At 46.0% G+C, this 21,926-nt stretch overlaps 2 protein-coding genes across 3 annotated transcripts in view; one reads left to right on the top strand and one right to left on the bottom strand.

The window, feature by feature from the left end:
• ANTXR1 (ANTXR cell adhesion molecule 1) overlaps positions 1 to 21,926 on the bottom strand; it is a 250,183-nt gene that overhangs the window by 38,698 nt on the left and 189,559 nt on the right. Inside the window, exon 18 of one of the 2 annotated variants that reach the window (XM_050940026.1) lies at positions 15,006 to 21,177. The exons of the other annotated variant lie outside the window; for it this stretch is intronic. Coding sequence (XP_050795983.1) covers positions 20,905 to 21,177 — 273 coding nt within the window. The 3' untranslated portion in view covers positions 15,006 to 20,904. Of the gene's footprint in view, positions 1 to 15,005; positions 21,178 to 21,926 lie in introns of those variants that run through there. 2 annotated transcript variants of the gene reach the window in all.
• LOC127044935 (uncharacterized) lies at positions 6,081 to 7,850 on the top strand. The gene is made up of 2 exons (XM_050940250.1): positions 6,081 to 6,511; positions 7,339 to 7,850. Exons 1-2 carry the CDS (start codon positions 6,106 to 6,108, stop codon positions 7,830 to 7,832), a joined length of 900 nt encoding a protein of 299 aa, XP_050796207.1. The 5' UTR covers positions 6,081 to 6,105; the 3' UTR covers positions 7,833 to 7,850.

Below are 21,926 nucleotides of genomic sequence, written 5' to 3' on the forward strand. Positions count from 1 at the left end.
TCTTCAGATGGAAACAAGACTGCCTTTTGTATCAGTAGTGCCCAAAATACCTCTAATGATTAGCAGGCAGAGCAGGGCTGTTCTTGGTTGTTATCTCTGATGTCTTCCCTTTACAAAGGACGCCCTTTCAAACCTTGCCAATTTTGCCTCCGACAAGTAGATAAAGTTACTTCCATATGTGGAGCATTACCAAGTTTCCTCTGCTTGCTATAGAGAATGCCGGGCTATTTAAAGAACTGGAAAACCTTTAAGGGGGACTGATCACTGTGTTTCTTTTTCAAAGACCTCCAATACTCCTGTGGCGGGGACCTCTTTCCAAACCACCTTTGCACATGGAAAGCTCCTCAGAGCAGTCACTAGGGCCTAGAGGGAGCTACAGAGATTTACACCAATTGAGCATCTGGTTCCACATCCTTAGTGTGTCTCTGTGGGGGCATCAAGCACCCTGCAGAATGCCCAGGGAGAGTAATATGTTCTACAGGAGACTTTGCAGCTCTCCCCATGTTCTAGTTCTGCTCCCATGGACTTCAGTGGAAAATTGTGAGAGGCGTTGCGGCTGCTGCATCAAAGAGTTTAGGCCTTGCAATTGGATCCACGTGGGTGCAAAAGTCTTCCCCTGTGGATCTGGGCTTTAAATATGCATCAGTTAGGAGTCACTCTGTACTCAGTATGACCAATTGTTAACTAGAGGAGTTAACAGAGGTATGTCTACGAGGTGGTTGGAGAAGAACTTATGGGGTAGAAAAGGGGCTGGGAAGGAACATATTTGAAAAACCAAGTAGGAGGGCCTTGGCAGTACATTACTAAGCTGTTTGGCCTGGGTTTGGAATTCAGGTCAGAATCAGGGAGAGTGCAGTCAGCATCACTGCATCATAAGAGCCACATCTGCTAGAACAGTGCAAGATGGGGCACTTAGATAAAAGAACCTGATCTCCCAGGCACCTCTTTCTGTGTGGCAGGAGAGAGGTTCACCTCTCAGCTTGCTCCTGGAGCCCCAGGGTCAGACAAGCCTCCAGGATTTGAAGCAGCTCACTGAGGACTAGGTAGTGGCTACAGAGCAATGGGTTTGGGTGTGGAGGTGCATTGCAGCGCCCAGAAGATGGTAGAGGGCCTTTCAGGGAGCTATGGGGAGGCTCAAGGCAGCCTGATTCACCCAACTCCCTAGTGCCAGCAGCCAGCGCCCCAGCCAACCATGGCCCTCCTTGAGCGTGGAACACCTGGAGCGCTAGAATTCTGGCTGACCTCTGCACACCAGGACAGGGATAGGTTGCCAGGATCCTGTCTCCCTCTCCTCTTGCACAGACCCACAGAATCTTGCTGTGGCAGCCACGTCCTGTTGGTGTGAAACCTTCAAACCAGTTCACATTAGAGCCGACAGACTTCTCAATTTTCCAACCACTTGTGCCCCAGGCTAGGCAAATTGCACAGGGGTCACCTGAACGTTTCACCCCATACCAACAGCAATCGAGGGAAACACCTTCCAGGGGCCACACCGCTGTGAGCCAGATCCTGCTTTCACTGAACTTAATGGGCTTGCTTTCCTGAGTGAGGCAAGTAGGACTTGACAGTATATTCTAGCATGCAAGTTCCTGTTTGCAGGGCCGGCTCCAGCTTTCTCGCCGCCTCAAATTGGGGCTGGGGGGGAAAAGAGGGGAGAGAAAAAAGAAAAACCCAATTGAGCTTCCACTGAAGTGCCGCTGAAAAGGAAGAGAGGGACTGAAGGACCTGTCGCCAAATTGCTGCCACAGATACGGACGTGCCACCCCAATAACAGACGGAGTGCCGCCTCTTTGAGTAGGCCACCCCAGGCACCAGCTTCCTTCACTGGTGCCTGGAGCTGGCCCTGCCTGTTTGCATTACCAGTCCCACTTAACTGTCCCAGCTTAGGTCAGGGCCCCACTGTGTGAGGTGCTGCACACACACACAGTAAGAGGGAGAATCTCTGCCCCTGGCAACTTGCAATTTAAAGATACAAGACAGAAAGAGGAAAGATCACCCAAATTTTACAGACCGGGAAACTGAGGCATGGAGGCTTGCTGAACCGTCCATAGGAAGTCTGCTGATGAGGAGGAAATTGATCCAGTCTCCTAAGTCCCAGCTCACTGCTTTGACCACAAGGCACTTTTTCTGACCTGTACACAGAGGGTGAAATTCACTCCTTTTCAGAGGATCAGCAAAATGCCTATGCATGGGAATGGGATTTAAATAGCGTATGGACCATTTACTGGCATTCAGTGGAAAAACTGCCCAGCCACACAGTACTTGATCTCTTTGCTTCCTGCTGCTACGTTGCATTAGACACGCCTAAAAATACTTTCGTGACTGGCCTATTATTGTTCCACGTCAGCCATTGCTGTTGCTACTGGAGAGACATTCTGCCGCTGTGAAGGCGAGTGGGGAGGTAATTCACGCAGCCATGCACGGCTGAGGAAGTTGTTGGTTTACAAAGAAGTCTTAGCACCCTGGTGTTAGTCTGTTTATTACAACATTCTAGCCTGAAAGGGTGAGAACATTTACACTGCAAAAAGTACCCCACGGTATGAGTTGCAGAGCCTGGGGCAACTGCCCCAGGCTCATGGGGCTAGTGCTCTGGGGCAAGAATGGTCATGTAGACATTCCCACTTGAGCTGGAGCCTGGGTTGTGAAAGCTGGTGTTGGGTGGGTGGGGTCTCAGAGCACAGGGTTTTCCATGACTTTTTTTTTTTTTTTTGCAGCGTAAATGTACCCTACATGTCTACACTGTGCAGTAAGCCAAGGCTTGGACTCAGGTTTGAACCCAAACTGCCCTTCTGTCCACACATAAATCAGTCTGACTCAGGTCAGCGAGGATTCAGGACCCAGGTCCTAGGACCTGTTGGGACGGGGGATGGGAGAATCAGAGACCAAAGTCCCACTGTGACTGTCATCTAAGCTTAGTCATTTTGCAGTGTGGATGCAGCTCAAGATGCAGACCCAGATCACAAGGTCAGCGCAGTGCAGTATGGATGCGTTAGCATGTCTACAAGATGCGAGTCCAGCAACTGTAAACCCATGTTTATAATGCAGCGTGGATGCTCAGTTGCAGGCTTGGAAACACAGTCTACAAGCCCAGATCCCACAGATCCAGGTTTACAAGGCAGTAAAGACAGACCCTAAGGCTCTGATCCTGCAAATGACTGAAAGCACCATTGTATTTGCATTCTACACAGTCCTACAATGACACCCGCACAAAATACACCATGTGAGGCATCATTTAAAAACTAATAACTCAAGGCTCAATAATAGCATGGTGAAATGGGTGTAGCAACCCTACGTAAAGTAATGAAATCTTCCCCTGCCCCCAACATGATGTTATTAGCACATGTTCAAAACCACACAATCCTGCCCAGGCAAAGGTAATTAAACATGTCTATCCTAAACAGAGGCGTATGTGTTTACTTCAATGCAAGTAGAAAACAGGGTCCTCCACACAGCAGGGGAAGGAAATGGCAGGAGACAAAACAAATTTGCATTTCAGCGAACACAGGAGAAGAGAAGGAGATTGGTGGAGAAGGAGGTTCCATTCTTTATGTCACCCTCTTAACCATTTGAATAAACTTTGTTTTGAGAGATAATCTTCAGAAGAATCTATTTCAAGGGACAGAGAACCCCAAGTTCTCTCTTTCACCTAAGAAAACAAAGGCAGTCGCACCTTTGGCCCGCAGGAGAGATTGTGACCAAGGAAAGGGTCAGACACCATCTTGCTGGATGAGTGGGGATGGGAAAGGCCATCTTAAATAAAGCCTTGAACCTAAACTTGCTAGGTTAAGTTTCAGACTTTTAGATTCCCGTTTTCACTTGTATTTGCTTGTAACCGTTTCCATCTGTCTCGGATTCTCGAATTCACTACAATCCTATCTCCTTTTGTTAATAAACTTGTAAGCTCTAATCTAAACCAATCCAGTATTGTGTTTAAACTGAACTCCAGTTAAAGTAGCAAACTGTTGCATATTGACTCTGTACAGGAGCAATGAACCTTTAATATCTGAACTGTCCTGGAGGGGGCTGAATAGTGCAGAACTCATGGTCTTGGGGAAATTGGGGACCAGGAGTGTATTAGGCTCATCCTGCCAGTAGTACCCAAGACTGATGGAAGCCAGAGTGCGGCTGGTGTGTTGCTAACAGCTGCTGGGGTCAAAGGTTGTTGGACCAGGGCTGTAGCTATATACAGATACTCAGGTACTATACCAGCAAAGCACCCCAAGAGATGCAAGGCTGTGGGGCAGGTGGTCTGGTCTGGATTGCACCCTGGAATGTACAAGCACAGGGTAAGCACGTAGCCCATCAGTAACCACCAGTAGCAAATATCACCAACGGCTGGGGATGGGACATTAGATAGGGAGGGCTCAGAATTCTTTCCCAGGTGTCTGGCTTGTGGATCTTGCCCATGTGCCCAGGGTCCAACTGATCACCATATTTGGAGTTGGAAAGTAATTTTCCCCCAGGTCAGATTGGCAGAGACTTGGGGGAGCGGGGGGTTGCCTTCCACTGCCATATGGGGGCACAGGTCACTTGCAGGTTTAAACTAGTGTAAATGGTGGATTCTCTGTAACTTGAAGCCATGATTTGAAGACTTCAGTAACTGAACCAGAGGTTAGGGGTCTATGACACGAGTGGTTGGGTGAGGTTCTGTGGCCTGCAATGTGCAGGCATTCAGACTAGAAGATCATGAAGGTCCCTTCCGATCGTAAAGTCTATTGAGTATCAGAGCCTAACTGAGCAGTCAGTGGCCAGCTAGAGGCAAGGAAGCTTTATTATATTTGTTTAGATTTAAGATAATAAAAAGACACCTAAATCAAGGCACTGAGCCCTACCACCCCATTAACACAGCAATAAACACAACAATAATCCTGGCAGCATTAAGATAAAAGGTGAAATTACAGTCTAGTTAGAAGAGCCAACCGCTCATGAACAGCTTGGGGAAATAAACCAGCAAACTTGGTTTAGAAACAGAGTTATTGGTGTTTGGCCTGAGCGTGACACATCTGCAGAAGTTTTGTTTCTAATTGAATGGAGGCACTTTGATTGTTAGAACAATTGCTTAAATTTATGGGTTTGTCTACACAGGGAAAATGAGCGTCATAGCTACAGTGGAATAGTTTTTCTGCTTTGGCTATGCCAGTCAATTTCCTCTTGTAGAGAAGCCCTTATAAACACCACAACCAGCAAGACATTTACATTCATTCAGCAATCACAGTCACCGACATCAGGATAAAAGAATGCAAACATGCAAGTGTATTGCTCTATGATTTTTGCTTTCCAAGGAAGTCTCCAACTAGGAGCTGAAGTGTCATAACCAAAACCAGATCTCATGTTATTTCATCTCCCTGAAGCAGTACTGAGACAACACAAAAAATACAAGCACTAAAAACTGCTGGGCCTGACCCGGCCAACTGCTGAGCATCTTCTGAAAGCTGCTAAGTGCCCTAAACACACAGGGACATACACAATCAGGAACTCAGAACAGAGATGACATAGGGATTCTGAATGTGTATAAACACATAAATTCCTAATAGACTAGGAGGATTGTAAATTATGCCATGCATCATATTCAATTCCCTGAACTTCTGTGTGCCTTAGGCCAGGTCCAGACTAGAGCTTTAAATCGATTTTAAGAGCTCTAAATCGATTTAAAGCTGTAACCGTCCACACTACAGAGTGCATAAAATCGATTTTAAGGGTCCCTAAAATCGATTTTGGAACTCCATCAAAACGAGAGGAGTAACCCCAAAATCGATTTTTTAAAATCGATTTTATGATAGTGTGGACGGCCATCGAAGTTAATGGCCTCCGGGACGTATCCCACAGTGCTCTAGTGGCCGCTCTACACAGGTAAAGGTACTCTTCTGCTGGCCAGGTAAACAGGAAAAGCCCCGGGAAGTTTGAAATTCCATTTCCTGCTTGCACAGCGTGGAGCTCTCAGCAGCAGAGTGAAGAATGCAGTCTCCTGAAAATAGGAAAAGAGCTCCAGCATGGAGCACACAGGAGTTACTCGATCTGATAGCTGTATGGGGAGAAGAGTCAGTGCTTTCAGAACTGCGCTCGAGCAGACGAAATGAGAAAACCTTTGAAAAAATTTCTAATGCCATGCGGGAGAGGGGACATACCAGGGACTCGTTACAGTGCCGAGTGAAAGTGAAAGAGCTCAGACAGGCGTATCAGAAGACCAAAGCAGCAAAGGGCAGGTCAGGCTCTGCCCCCAAAACATGCCGGTTCTACGACGAGCTTAACGCAATATTGGGGAACAGCGCAACGACGAACCCCCCCTTGTCTGTTGATTCAGAGGTGGGCGTTGTGATTCCTGCAACTACGGAAGATTTATTTGATGGCGATGATCAGTATGATGAGGACCAAGAGGAGGAGGCTCCAGCAGAGAGCACAGAGCATTTTATCCCCCCAAACAGCCAGGATCTTTTCCTCACCCTTACTGAGGTTCCCTGCCAGCCATCTCAAGGCAGTACTCCAGAAAATGAAGCTGAGGGACCATCCTCTGGTGAGTGTAATTTTTTTTACTAAAAGCTTCGGTTTAATGTAAGCCTTTTTTACTGGGTGCTTCAAATCACTACCTGTACTTAGAGTCACTGACCAAGTAGATTAAAAACCTTTCCTAAAACAGTGACCCATGAGGTGGTTTTTAGAAAAGTCTCCATTGTTACAGGGCGGATTCATCCTGCTTGTTCGGGGAACGCGAGAGCAAACCGCGGGAAGCTACTCTTCTGCCCTGCTTTGCTCTCGCGTTCCCCGAACAAGCAGGGCTCCTTGCCTGCGGTTTGCTGGGTGGTTCGGGGAACGCGAGAGCAAACCGCGGGAAGCTACTCTTCTGCCCTGCTTTGCTCTCGCGTTCCCCGAACAAGCAGGGCTCCTTGCCTGCGGTTTGCTGGGTGGTTCGGGGAACGCGAGAGCAAACCGCGGGAAGCTACTCTTCTGCCCTGCTTTGCTCTCGCGTTCCCCGAACCACCCAGCAAACCGCAGGCAAGGAGACCTGCTTGTTCGGGGAACGCGAGAGCAAACCAGGGAAGGAGAGTAGCTTGATTACCAGTACAATCTACTACAGGGATTACTAGCCATTATTAACTTACCATTTTCTCCGGACATGGTCTGTGTGCTCCCCTGACCTGCGTCTGAGCAGAACTCTCTGTCCTCAGCCACAAGCAATAAGTATTAAAGGAATCCTAAGGTGACCTTGTGGTAAAGTAAAATGTTCAAGGTTCGGTAACAGGCACAGGTCAGTGAGGGGAGAGACTGTATGCATGGTTGTGTGAAATGTGTCTCTTATGATTCTTTTATCACTCTTTCCAAACCCCACCCCCCCACACACAGCTGCACATTTCTCCAGCCTCCCTCTCGCTTCTCATCTACGTGGGGGGGGTATCATAAGAAGACTGAGGAAAAGGAGGACGCGTGAGGACATGTTCACCGAAATTATGGCAGTAACCCGTACAGAGAGAGCTCAGCAGGGAGACTGGAAGCAATTGGTCGCAAAGTACAGGGAGGCTGCCAGTCAACGCGAAGACAGGAGGGACCAACGCGAAGACAGGAGGGACGCCAAAAATGATGTCAGGTGGCAGGAAGATCAGCGCTGGCGAGCAGCAACTCTGGATCTTCTTCGTGATCAGACTGACATCCTCCGCGATATGCTGCAAGAGCTCCGTGGTTTCAGAATGCCCCTACAGCCCGTGTATAACCTCCCTCAGTACTCACCCTGTCCCACACCTTCCAGAACCAGGCGTGTAAGAACGCGTGGGGGAAGGCTCTCTGCACCAGCCCCCTCCACCGCTGCGGACACTCCAACCAGAAGGCTTTCATTAGATTGAAAAGCCCTTTGTGTCCTGTTTTTTCCCTCCTCTAATGATCCAAACTTCTACCATGGCACCTTTGCCTATTTTTTACTCTCAGGTCATGCTATTAAGGCAGTGTGACTGTAGATTGGTAATGAACTAAAGCAAGCAGCTTTGGAAAGCTGCACGGAAGCTAGTTATCAGCATCAGGATTTGACAATTGGGGATATGGGCAATACAGGGAAAACAAAGAAAGCAGCCATACCGTAACCTGGTCCATGAGAATTCTTGTTCTGTCTTCTCTGATGCACTTTCTTCTTTCAAACCTCCCTCCCCCTTCCTCCAAACCTCCCTCGCTCCGTCCCCCATAGAACAATGAGTTATGAAATTTCATGCACAGTATTGTAACAACAAGCATTATGCTTGATTGATGAAAGGGTCTGATTTTAAATAAAGAACACAATTCTTGCAACAAATAGCAGTAACTTTATTTTCAATAAAAAAGCAGTTAAGGAAGGTTGCAGGTACTGTGCCTAGCAGCAGACGGAAGCAGCTAATGGTGGAGGTAGGTAATAATTGGGAAATACAGAAGTATATGTTTTCCAATGGACAGCTCTTGCAAGTAACCTAAGCAAGCAATTGAGGAATGCTGCAGGCAAAGTATCTTGCAGCAGCAACACCGCATAGACGGGGAGGGCAGCAATCAATTGAAAGGAAAATCAGCATTCAAACTGTACCCTGGCCCATGAGGAAGCTACTTTTCAGTGCTTCTCTGATGCGCACAGCATCCTGGTGAGATCTTCTAATTGCCCTGGTGTCCGGCTGCGCATAATCAGCGGCCAGGTGGTTTACCTCAGTCTCCCACCCCGCTATAAAGGCCTCCCCTTTGCTCTCACAGAGATTGTGGAGCACACAGCAAGCAGCAATGACAAAGGGGATATTGGTTTGGCTAAGATCTGAGCGAGTAAGAAGCGTTCGCCATCTCGCCTTAAGCCTGCCAAATGCACATTCTACCACCATTCTGCACTTGCTCAGCCTGTAATTAAACAACTCCTGAGCACTGTCAAGGCTGCCTGTGTATGGCTTCATTAGCCAGGGCATCAAGGGGTAGGCTGGGTCCCCAAGGATAACAATAGGCATTTGGACATCTCCAACTGTTATTCTCTGATCAGGGAAGTAGGTCCCTTGCTGCAGCCGTTTAAACAGTGTAGTGCTCCTGAAGACACGTGCGTCGTGAACCCTTCCTGGCCATCCCACGTGGATGTTGGTGAAACGTCCCTTGTGATCCACCAGGGCTTGCAGAACCATCGAAAAGTACCCCTTGCGGTTAATGTACTGGGCACCCTGGTGTTCCGGTGCCAAAATAGGGATGTGGGTTCCATCTATGGCCCCCCCACAGTTAGGGAATCCCATTGCAGCAAAGCCATCCACAATGGCCTGCACGTTTCCCAGAGTCACAACCTTTCGAAGCAGCAGCTTAATGATTGCTTTGGATACTTCCAGCACAGCAGCCCCCACAGTAGATTTGCCCACTCCAAATTGATTACCGACTGACCGGTAGCTGTCTGGCGTTGCAAGCTTCCATATGGCTATTGCCACTCGCTTTTCCACTGTGAGGGCTGCTCTCATCCTGGTATTATGCCGCTTCAGGACAGGAGAAAGCGAGTCACAAAGTTCAAAGAAAGTGCTCTTACGCATGCGAAAGTTCCGCAGCCACTGCGAATCGTCCCACACCTGCAGGACTATGCGGTCCCACCAGTCAGTGCTTGTTTCCCGTGCCCAAAAGCGGCGTGGAACGGGTAGAACCTCACCCATAACCGTCAGGAGCTCCAACGTGCAGGGGCCCGGGGAGTCAGAAAACTCGTTCTCCAGTTCGTCATCGCTGTCGTCCCTGCATTCAAGCATTCTCTCTTGCATTTCTGCATCATGGGTCAGCAGTGATAGAACGAGAATGCGTGAATTATTTACAGCATTCGCGATCAAGGACAAGAGCAGACCTGGATCCATGCTTGCTGCAAAATGGCGTTTCCCTCACTGCAGCCAGTAAAAACAGCGCGAACTGACTGTGTGCCGTTTACAGGAAGGGGGGGGGGCTGTACCCAGAACCACCCAGGACGGGGACTTTGATCCCATCATGCACTGGGCTAGTAACCCATAATTCCAAAGGGCAGGGACCCGTGCAGGAACTGTGGGATAGGTACCCAGAGTGCAACGCTCAGGGAAAAGATGGACGCCAGGGAACATGGACGCTCAACATCGATGTAAGTAGCCCTAGTGTGGACGCGCAAAATCGATTTTATAAAGCCTGCTTTATAAAATCGATTTTATTAACATCGATTTTACCCTGTAGTGTGGACGTGGGCTTAGTGACTCTATCTATAGAATGGGTATAACAATATCCCAAAGCATCTTTGGGAGCTAAAATAATCAGTCTGTAAAAAGAATTGAAAATTCCTGCTCAGGCCAGGGTAGCAAATGTGAAAAATCGGGACGGGGGTGTAGGGTAATAGGCACCTATATAGAACAAAGCCACAGATATCGGGACTATCCTTATAAAATCAGGACATCTGGTCACCTAGGCTAGGGCATGCTTAGCTCAGGAGATTTTCTCAAATCATGGGCCAAGACAGCACCAAATGTACTGCAGCTTCAGAGCACACATACAAACACCTTTAGCATTAAGAGAAAATATCCACCTTACAGCAGATCCTTGAATTAAAAGACCCCTCTCTCCCCCCTATCATGATCAAATTCATTTAGGCAGGATCCACACTGACCTAACAGTAACCTGCATATTGTACAAGATGCTGGCAGCATTGAGTTCTGATTAGGTCTGACTTCGCTCTTCTTCAAATATTAAAAAGAAAAAAATGTGTGTGTATATATACTGCACCCCCCCACACACACACATATATACCCCACATTGATGGGTAAAAAACTGCTCCAGATTTTCAATGATTTTTCCACCTCCCTGCATGCAACAGAATTTCTTTGGCAGTGGGGACCTATTCTATTTGCCATTACATTCTCTACCAGTGCATGTTGTATAGATGTGTTTCTTTAAAGAGGGCATGAGCACCACTTAAAACCTCTTGATCTTAAAAATTAAAAAACAGCAAAGACTTGGAACACATTTTGAATCCTGCAAGAGATTTCCATTGTGCTCCTTACAAGAGCTATGAACTTAGCATGTGCAAACAGTACACATTATATATTAGAATTAGGAAAAAAAAAATCACCCTGTTTCCTGCCCAGCATAGAATTCATCTGTTCTTGAGGTCAGAGTCAAATATCCTGGAGGGCTTTTAAAAGGGAAAATATTTATGATTCAGAACAACTCTTATAACTATGCCCCCAAAGGGAAAACATGACTCCAAACACCCCTGATGTTAGGGAGTGGGGTGTTCAAATTATAGTGCTCAGGCTGTCTCCAGACAATTTGCATGCCAAGATACATAGAGGCAGCTCTCACACTCCAGATTAGAAGACTGACACAGGGTTTAGGATAGAATTATTCCCTGTGGCACCCACCTGGGAATCCATGGGCAATTGATCATGGGCCCGATCCAACTCCATTGGAGTCAGTGGGAGTCTTTCCACTAACTGCAGTGGGCTTTGGCTTAGTTTGGGTGCACATGTGGGAAGCGTGTGGGTGTTTGGTTTTTTTGCTTTCCTACCTGGCTGCTGCTGGAGACAGAAATTTGACTCAAAGGCATGATGCTTTCATCTGTTAGGGTAAATCCTCGGAAGTGTGGAGCTACTTTTAAAACAAGAGGCTAATGGCTCCAATCTGTTTCCTCGTCCTCTAGGACCCTGAGGAAACGATCTCTTTTCCTTGTAATCTCAACTGCTCTAGGAAACTGGGAACGATACATTAGGGAAGCTAGGAATCACACAGTATGTATTAGACTCACCACTCACACTCCTTCAGATAGCTCCAGCAGTCTGTTCCCTGCAGTTCCCCCAAGCAGACCAGGGATTGTCTCTTACTGCATGCTAGCTTCTTTGCAGGCTGACTTTCTTAGCTGAAAGGCAAAACCCCACACTGAACTACTCTGACATTCCCTCACCCAGCCCAGAGCTGCTTAACCTGAGGAAAGACAGCAGCTTCCTGACCTTCCAGGAGTTTCAGGCAGACTACCAGAGAAGCAAAGCACCACTCCCTGCTACTAGGCAGAGGCAAGCCCAGCTGAGGCTAATTGAGAAACACAGGTGAGTAATCGGCAGTGGCTAACAAGAAGCAGAACTCACAAAGCACTGGAACCTGCTACAGGCTTTCAAAAGCAGCTAGGGCCAGAGATTTTCAAAAGTATTTAGACTTAACTTCTATTGAAATCCCTAATGTTTTGGGGAACCTGAGCTGAGATACCTTAAGAGGGCCTGACTTGCAGGCAGTCCTCTGAAAATCAGGCCCCCTTTTAAGCATTAACATCCCACATTACTAGTCAGACTTGGGCCATGGCTACACTTACAGTTCTGCAGCACTGGTAGTTACAGCTGTGTTCGTACAGCTGTGTAGGGCCAGCGCTGCAGTGTGGACACATTTGCAGCGCTGTTGGAAGTGGTGCATTGTGGGCAGCTATCCCAGCATTCAAGTGGCTGCAACGTGCTTTTCAAAAGAGGCGGGTGGGGTGGAGTGTGACAGGGGGCGTGGAGGAGACAGACAGAATGGATTTTTGGAGTTGACACTGTGTCAGCTCCCTGCCTTGCAAGTTCTAAGGACTGGAAGACACACAGTGCCTACCTTCAATCATTTTAAAAGTTCTGAACCCTTCCCCCACCCCTCTCTCATTCACTAAATGCAAATTATGTACTCCTAAATAGCCGTCAGACCAGATAAGCATCTGCTCAACACGGACTTCCCCCTCCCCCTCTGCCGTGTGAGCGTGCTGTTTCTCTCTTCAAGCAAACAGCTGTGAACATTCCAAAGTAATTCCCCTGCCTGCCTCCGCTCGCTCAGCAAACGGGAGCTGTGTTTGTTTTTTAAATAAGCAGTTTGGCTGAACTCCGAGCTCTCCCTTTCTTCCGGTTTGTTGTGGACAGGAATTCTGGGATACCTCCTTATACCCCGGAGGTCAATAAAAGCGCTGGTGGGGTCCACACTTGCTGACCAGCGCTGGATCACCAGCACTGGAATCGCTACACCCGAGGCTCGACCGGGTGTACAGCCAGCGCTGCAACCAGGGAGTTGCAGCGCTGGCCGTGCTTTGCAAGTGTGGCCACATCCTAAGTTGCAGCGCTGTAACCCCCTCACCAGCGCTGCAACTCTCGGTGTAGCCATGGCCTCAGTCCTGAGAATGAAGTTGCTCCATCTCCTCAGAAAACAGGTTAGGATTGGGCACTATTCTAAGACAAAGGGGAGAGAATTTATTTGAGACTGCACAGTTCTTTGTGGTTTTGTTTCCTGTGCTCTCATTTGAGTCCCTCAGAAAGCATATATAATTTCTAATGCACTCCCCACAAATTCCCCACCTATTGGCCTCAATGCAGAGATGAAATGTGTGGGGAAAGCCCTAGGGTGACCAGATAGCAAGTGTGAAGAATCAGGATGGGAGTGGGGGGTAATAGGAGTCCATATAAAAAAAGCCCCAAATAATGGGACTGTTCCTATAAAATGGGGACATCTGATCACCCTAAAAAGCCCTGAGTTACAATCAGAGCTGAACAAGTTTGAATCTCATGCTATGTTTGGGGCTGGGGGCTCCAGCCTGTCTTCAATAGCCTTTTCTTGTAGATGAGGACAGCTTGCAATTGTGCTGTCTTGTGTTGCAGGGGGAAGGGTTGTGACTTTCTGCTGTCTTTCCCCTGACAAGCCCCAGAAATAAGGCTCCTTGCTCTGATCTGAAGAGCAAGACACTGCAAGCAGAGTGAGTCTCCTCCAATTTCCTTGCAGTAGTTAGTTAGGCCCAGTTTTTGCTGTTGGATCTAACTTGCCTGACTAATAGCCTGCAGTGTTAAATATGCTGAAGGAAGTTGGGGGTAGGCCATAGAAGCCCAGCCAGAGCCCATGTTTTCAGGGATGGCTACTGATTTTGGATGCCCCGTTTTTGAGTTCCTATGTGAGACACCTAAGGTCTGATTTTCTGCAGATTTCAGTGAGAGCAGGGGGATCCTCAGCACCTCAGAAAATCAGGGTTTTGGTGGCTCAGGTTGGGAAGGGAACCCCAAAACAGAGGACTCAGAAGGAGGGGCTGTCAGATTCCAGTGTATTGGGTGATATTTGTTAAGCAATGGCAGGGTATGCGTGTGTGTGTGTGTACATACTGAGCACTGTACAGGACACAACATAGAGGCAATTCCTGTCCCAAGGAATTTGCAGTATGAAAGGCTGGCTGTATTGAATAGAAGTTGCACTGGAAAAGCTGGCAGAGCTTTTAATTCATTGTTGTGGACATTGTGGCAAAAGTGAGTCTTTAGGAGGATATGTATGTATAGGTGGGTTGGAAAACTGGTTCAGGCAGGAAGTCTGCAATGAGGTGCAGTGCACAACCTGGAGCATTACACCCTGCTGAATGGATCAGGAGAATGTTTGCATGTTCCTAGCAAATTCAATGCTGGCGACAAGAGAGAGGGAGAGACAGATTTGACAAAGAATGTTGTGGCTTGTCAATTTGCAAGCTCCCATTCACACACAAGGGCCCCTATTCAGCAAAACACTTTGGCACATTGCTTAAGTCCCATTTGGGTTTGTCTACAGTGCAAACGGAGGTGCTATTATAGCACACCGATGCTAACTTTAATCTAGTGTAGACATGTTTGGGCATGGGCTATAGTACAGGTTAGCTGCCTGAATACAAGCCCGCCAGGGACCCTGGGTACGTACTTGGGTTGCTGGCCCATGCTGAAGTCTGTACTATCATGTCTGTGCTACCATTGTTACCCACGCTAGCTCGATTAAAGGCAAGCTCACCTTCATTTGCAGTGTAGACATACTCATTGAGGTCGACAGGACTCCTGTACATCCTTAAATTTGTGCCTGTGCTTACATGGTTTGCTGAATTGGGGCCTTTGTCATGCCACTTATGCGTCCATCTTCATCAATCTCCCTTCATTTCCTCCATGGAAGGAAATATACTATTAGAAACCCACAATAGCAGAATACCGGTAATCCACACTGAGGAAAGGGAAGTTTTGCATGGACCAAGTTCTCCTGCTTTTCTCCTAGTGCATTCGCCTTTGTCTAGTAAACACAACATATGGAAACAAGTATGAATTAGTGTAGTTCTTTAATAATAACATCAAGATCAGCAAGGGTAATGACTGAATTTAACAAATGACACATGCAACAAACACAGGGAGTAGAACATCATCATTTAAACCTGGCTTAAGTGTCTTCTTCCAACCAGTCTTGGGATATTAACACTGAAGTCAATATCAAAAAATAAACCATGTTTCCTTTCCACTGCTGCATCAGCCCCAGCTATTAGCAATATTCTTGACTCAAACACTGCTAGAGTTCTCAAAGAAACTAGACAGCCTGCCCCCTCCCCTTCCAACTCCCTATCATCTAAATGATGACAGAACATGTTTTGACACAACATGGAGTCTGGAGAATTTGGAAGATCACAAGGCTAATTTGAACAAAGGCTTCAAATTACAGCCAGCAGCAGCTTGTAACTTTTCAGCATTTTGAAATGTTCTTAATCCTCATCAAATGCTACTGCATATTTCTTTCAGGCTGATGGACACAGATTGACGTAGAGCATTGAATATAAAAAATGTACATGAATAAAGAATAATATAAGTCCCAGGCCTGAGTGTCCTATTCAGAGCAAATCACTCAGAGCTGTTCATTGCTATCAAGACCAATTCTATTACTTCTATATTTCTGCATGTGCAAGTGGTAAAAACGATACAAAAAATGAAACCCTAATTCCTGTTGAAACTGCAGAGCAGATGTTTCACTGATAAGCTCCTTCCTTTTGTTCTATAATGAACATTTGCCTTCAATTGGCTAGTTTGGAATGACAGCTTTGTAATATGTACAACAGGAAAGTTCTATCGGGAGGGGATACATAGGGTACCATCTGTATGTATTACAGTACACCAGTTCATTCAACCTTGTTTGCATAGCATTAATTGTCACTGGAAGGCGATGTGAAATTACGGCCAACGTTGTCAAACCTGGTTGCCTAGAGTTTCATAAGCCTGGTCAACACTACAAAGTTAGGCTACCTACATCACTCAGGGGTGTGGAAAATCCATGCCTCTGAGCAATGTAGTTAAATCAACCTAACCCCAGTGCAGACAGAGATAGGTGGACAGAATAATTCTTCCATCAACCTAGCTATTGCCTCTCTGGGAGGTGGATTACTTATACTGATAGGAGAACCCCTCCCATCAGTGTCTGCAATGCCACTGTAGCATTTCGAGTGTAGACAAGTTCATAGATTCCAAGGCCATAAAGGACCACTGTGATCATCTAGTCTGACCTCCTGTATCGCACAAGCCAGAAAACTTCCCCAAAATAGTTCCTACAGAAGATCTTTTACAGAAACATCCAACCTTGATTTTAAAATGGCCAGTGATGGAGAATCCACCTTAATCCTAGGTCAATTGTTCTACTGGTTAATTACCCTCCCTGTTAATTACTCTTATCATTATGAATTCCCACCTTATTCTCTGAATTTCTCCAGCTTCCCCTTCCAGCCACCTTTCTCTGATAGGCCCCTAACTCCATATTTAGGCACCTCAACAAAAGGAGTCCGATTTTATTTTCAAAAGTGCCCTGCACTTATGACTCCCCCTGGATTTCAGTGAGGTTGCTGGGGGCTCAGCACCTTGGAAACTCAGCTCGCTTCTGCTGAGGTGCCCAAATATAAATGTAGGAGCCTAACTTTAGGCCCAAGTTTGGGGCCCAAGTCTCAACTGATGTCAATCAGCATAGTCCCACTCAGTTGAAGATATGTCCTTTTGGTCTTAATTTCCATTCAGATTCTAGCTTTGGCAAAGGTGCCTCTACTCCCTTCCCTCTCCCCAATCTCTCCACCTGCCGCATCTTAGTTATTTCCTTTTCTCTCTTCATATTAATGCAATACAATGAAATTTAGAGATGAGTGCAGCTACCTGCCTGGTTTCCTAGGACCTGATCTTTCATAAATTCACAGGTTCTAAGGTCAGAAGGGGACCTTTCCAATCATCTAGTCTGACCTCCTGCCTAAAACAGGCAACAGAATTTCACTTGGTCACTTCTGCATCAAGTCCATCATTTCTGGCTGAGATAAGGCATAACTTTAGGAAAGACATCCCATCTTCTAGTGATGAACAATCCATCATATGCCTAAGTAAACTGTTCTAATGGTTAATTACCCTCATTGTTAAAAAATGTGTGCCTTATATCTAGTCTGAATTTGTCTGGCCTCAGTTTCCTGCCATTGGATTTTGTTTCGCTTTTGTCTGCTAGATTATGTTTTGTGTACCACATGCTGGCTAATACATGAAAGGAATCTATGTTTGTAAACCTAAACTGACCCTTTATTAAGAGAACTATTTACAGAGATGCTGAAACTGCAGCTAGCATTCCAGTCATGTGCACACAGGCTGACTTCCTGAAGCCTTCTCTGAATGCTTCCCTCCTGCAATCTGTGCTCCTGCCTCCAAATTTTATGCAGGTTGCTACAGATTAAAAACCCATCTGATATCAGAAATCTTCTCCCCTTTGGGAAAATTCATTTCAGAGCTTTAGGACCATCTCTTTGGAAACTTAGGGCCACACATTTGCAGGAGCAATGCACCTAGATGCAAAGAAGCGTGCACCTAGATGTTTTGCACCTGCTGAAAGCCTCTTCAGAACACACAAATGGTCCTCTGCATACATGCATAAAGGTCGGTGTTTGTGCCATGTCCCTTTCGATTTAGTACATGAATCTACTGCAGCCCCAGAAAATGTGGCCGTAGTCCTGTGCCTGTTGAAGTCAATTGCAGAACTTCCATTGACTTCAGTGGCACCAGGCTCCAAACCTGCAAAATTGTGCACCCATAGGTTGATTTTAAATACAACACTGAAGGTAAATTCTGCTAGCCAACATCTGCTCTGGTTTTGCTGAGTACATTTTACATGGTCAGGGTCTACTGAAAACAAGTAACTTAGATTACCCGTGGGCACTCTGATTCTATGTCCAGTTAATAACCTGCATGTTCAATGTCTAGTAAATAACTGGTCAATAACCAATTAATGATTCTCTGTTCACTTAATAAAAAATAGGCATTTGCTTATCACTAGGTGTTTCTACACACACCCACTGCAGTATGGCTATACACTACCCTCGATCCATGTGCATAACTCCCATTCAATGGATCGAGGGTCGTATATAGCCCATAGTACTTGTAGTTCAATTAATGCTATGTAAAGCAGGTACTCGTCACTACAGGAAATATTTGTACATTTATAAAAAGCAATACAAACATAAAGAACAAAAATACAAGCACAGCTTGATACAATAACATGCCATGAAATATCATTGGCTTTATAATAATTTACTACAACTTGAAAAATGTTCTTTTATCCACACTGGATAGGAAATGCTTCCATCTAACATATGGTAAGCATGCAATAACAATATATACAACGACAATTTGGAGTTTGTTTTTATTCATGAGAAGGATTGTAGTATAGGGATACATTAATATTATTTTTTTCTGGCCTGATTGAGCTTTTCTGTTACTCTGCTTAAGTTTTTTTTTTTCCCTCTTAAATTGTGGTAAAGAAGTTTTTATAGAAATCTGCAAACACTACTTTTGTCTTAGAGTAGTAAACTAATTTATTTTTTCCCAGCAGTTATTCTGATTTACTGGTTGACACTAAAAAAAGATATTCTTAATGTCATTGGTTAAAAAATAATTTTCTTTCCAAACTTTTTTGTACCGTTGAGGATCTATTAAGAGAAATACCTGTTAATCCCACAGGACGTTATTACACTATTCCCAGTTATTACACTTTCCATCTTCAGCTATTTAACTAGATGGCATCCATCTCAAGGGGAAGTCCAACCAAACCTTTGAAGGGCTTTCCAAGATTTCCAGTCCCACTTGACAATCCTAATGTCATCTAGTTGAACCGACTGTGGCCAGTACCTGCTACAGTCTGAGTAGCGTCTAACCCAGTGAATGTCAAAAGTGGGGATTGCTCTGTGCTGCCTGCAGACCAAACAGTTGTGATGGTGGCTACATCGGCCCTTTCACAGAACAGCCCGCACATGGCTGCAGACCTCAGAGCCACTGTGACCCCTGTATGAAGTCATTTGTTCTATATGACATAAGACACACTGACCAAAGGGTTGGTGAGTGCCAATTGGGCTGAATCTGAGCCTGATAGACAGGGACTGTTTATAAAGGTCCCTGACAAAAGATATCCCAGTTCATTCCTTGACTGGGTCTTTATCTTTATATCTGCTCTGTTCCTCTTTCTTGAATAGCCTTTTCCCCTAGGAAAGCAGTATTTCCAGCAACACTGGAGTAACTACTTGGCAAAGCGTATCTGGGGTTGAAACCACCTGCTTTATGAGTATGAAAACCCTTCGATATTCACAGAATTGTAGCTACAAAGATGATTTGTCTTTATGATGCGGCAATTTCCAGAGAGATATTCATGACATGGGAGCTGATCGTAAAAGTAAACTAGGGAGGCAGAGGTTTGACTTTAATCTTGATCTTGTCTATTTCAGCACTGTGTTACAAAGGCAGGTGCTCAGGAAGTTTACTATAGGTTAAAACGTGTACATATGCAGTATTGTAAACTATGAGGAGAGGGTCCCACTGGGAAAAAAATAAAAAGAAGGAGAAAACATGGAGAAATGCAGCCAGTGCATTTCTTGGAAGACTGATTCCCATCTCAGGCAACTTTGTGCATGATTTCGCCTTGGCCAACAACTGATAATGGAAGTGACAAGAGAAAGGTGTAGCCACACTGTGTCCCTTTGACAAAGTGTATGGGAGACATTCAGTGCTTATTAAAGAAAGGAAAACAAAAATCAAAGCAGAGAAGTTGGTAAGGCGGAAGGGGGCAATTTACAAACAGAAAAGGCAGCGGTGAGATTCTGTGAAACTGATGACAATTACAGGATTTAAGAAGCCTAAGGGGATTGCAGTTTTTTTAAAAAAACTGAATAGAACCAACCACTCATTCTCAGGTCAGATGTTTCAGAAACCTTCATTTTAAAATAGAAACGGTCACTGAATTACTCTGCTGCACTCATCAGACAGGCACCGTTAGCTAAGCGTAGTGTAACGACTCTTCTTTCAACCTTCTCTTCCACAGGCTCCTTTGTTCAGTGGTCTCCGGACCCCTACAGCCTTGGTGAGAGCATGGAAGGCTGATCTTTCACTAACTCTACTTCAGGTGTGGGGTTGGAGCCCTCCTGTGGGTTTTCTTTTTATTTTACATGTAATTCATTTTTCTAGCAGTACTTCAGCCTCGTTCACCCACACTTCCACATAACAACATACACAAATCCATACACCAGACACCTACTCCAACACCCTCCTGGGAACTAAAGGATGATGGCCCCGTTCATTCTCCAGAACAAAATCCATTGGGATGGCTGCTTTTTCTTTTTTTTTCAGATTAAAATCCATGATCTAACACTCCTCATTATCTTATCCTGCTGTTTGCAGGCATGTGAGAAATAATCAGCTCTCTACATTAATCTGAAGCACTGCAACAAGAAGAGAACTCATGCGGTCATGGCAAAGTAGCCCATTGTGATGTCCACATGGTCTGCAGGAAGCTTTCAGCTGGGCCCTTCACTGTGGAGGATTGCCCTGCAGTCTCTGAATTTTCTAAGAGCTAGTCTAATTTCCAATTTCTTCCAGGATAACTGTGGTAAATCACAGAGGATGGCAGAGCTGAAGTGAACATTAGTGATTTATGTTTCTCCAGTGGCCTCATTTTTGCAGCCCCCTGGATTTTCTCTCCTTGCTGGTTTGGTGAGACTGGTGTATTGTGGGATTATATATAAATAGATAAAAAGACTAATAAGTGGTTTGTTCTATTGTCACCCATTTCAGAATGTAAAGACTTCCTATAACCCCCCCCAAGACAGGTTTATTACAGTACTGCTGAAAGAGCCCTCCGAATGCTTCTGGAAGAGAGAGGGACAAGGCTGAGCCCCTAGACAGAAGGGCGAGGGGGGGGCCTGGAGGGAGGAGGGGCTCGGTTGGGAGCCGGGGCCTGGGGAGGCGGGGGCAGTGGAGGGAGAGTGGACGATGGGGATGGGGTGGGAGGAGTGGGAGAACTGGGAGGAGGTGGGGTATAGATTGGGGCAGGGGGTGGAGGGTTGTAGATTGGGGCAGGGGGCGGAGAGGAGGGTGGATGTGCATGGTTGAGTGGGTATTTCGGCGGTGCCTCAGCATTCTTCACTCGGGTGAAATTGATACAGCGGCCCTAAAAGAGAAACAAAAAGGTTATTGAGCATGGCGGTGATGTAGGAGCCGAGGGCCCTGCTGGTGGGTGCAGTGGTATTCCTACTCACAAATCAGCTGTCTACGTTTATTTTTGTGGGTGCACAGTTGGAGTCAAGACCCCTTTATGGGCCAGATTCTTAACCCAATCCTTGTGTGGCTGCTCTGAGAAACCCAAAAGGATTCACATCTGGAGTGAACCATGCAGTAGCAAATGCAAGTTGACTAATCACGGATGGACTAGCCCTGCATCCATGACTCCAGCTTGCATGGTATTGTGAAAGTGCACACAGAAACATCCTTGCAACCACTGCTCGCTGATTCTATTGCAGCCAGCGGCCATAGCATGTAAAGTCCTGTGAAGGGACACGAATAGGGCCCTTCCAAATTCATGGTCCATTTTCATAAATTTCATGATCATAGAATTTTAAAAATCTTGAATTTCATGGTTTCAGATAATTAAATCTTAAATTTCACAGTGTTATAACAAAATATGAATATGTAAAGCCCTTAAGCCAGTGTTTCTCAAACTGGGGTCCCAACCTAAAAGGGTCGCAAATCTATTGGAGGGGGGTGACGGAATTGCCACCCTTCCTTCTGCACTATCTTCAGAACTGGGCAGCCGGAAAGCAGCAGCTGCTGGCCAGGTGCCCAGCTCTGCAGGCAGTGCCGCTGCCAGCAGCAGCACAGAACTAGGGGTGTACTTTTGTATACTTTTACCTTATAGTATGG

Source organism: Gopherus flavomarginatus, chromosome 2, assembly GCF_025201925.1.
Source record: "Gopherus flavomarginatus isolate rGopFla2 chromosome 2, rGopFla2.mat.asm, whole genome shotgun sequence".
Classification (NCBI taxonomy): Eukaryota; Metazoa; Chordata; order Testudines; family Testudinidae; genus Gopherus; species Gopherus flavomarginatus.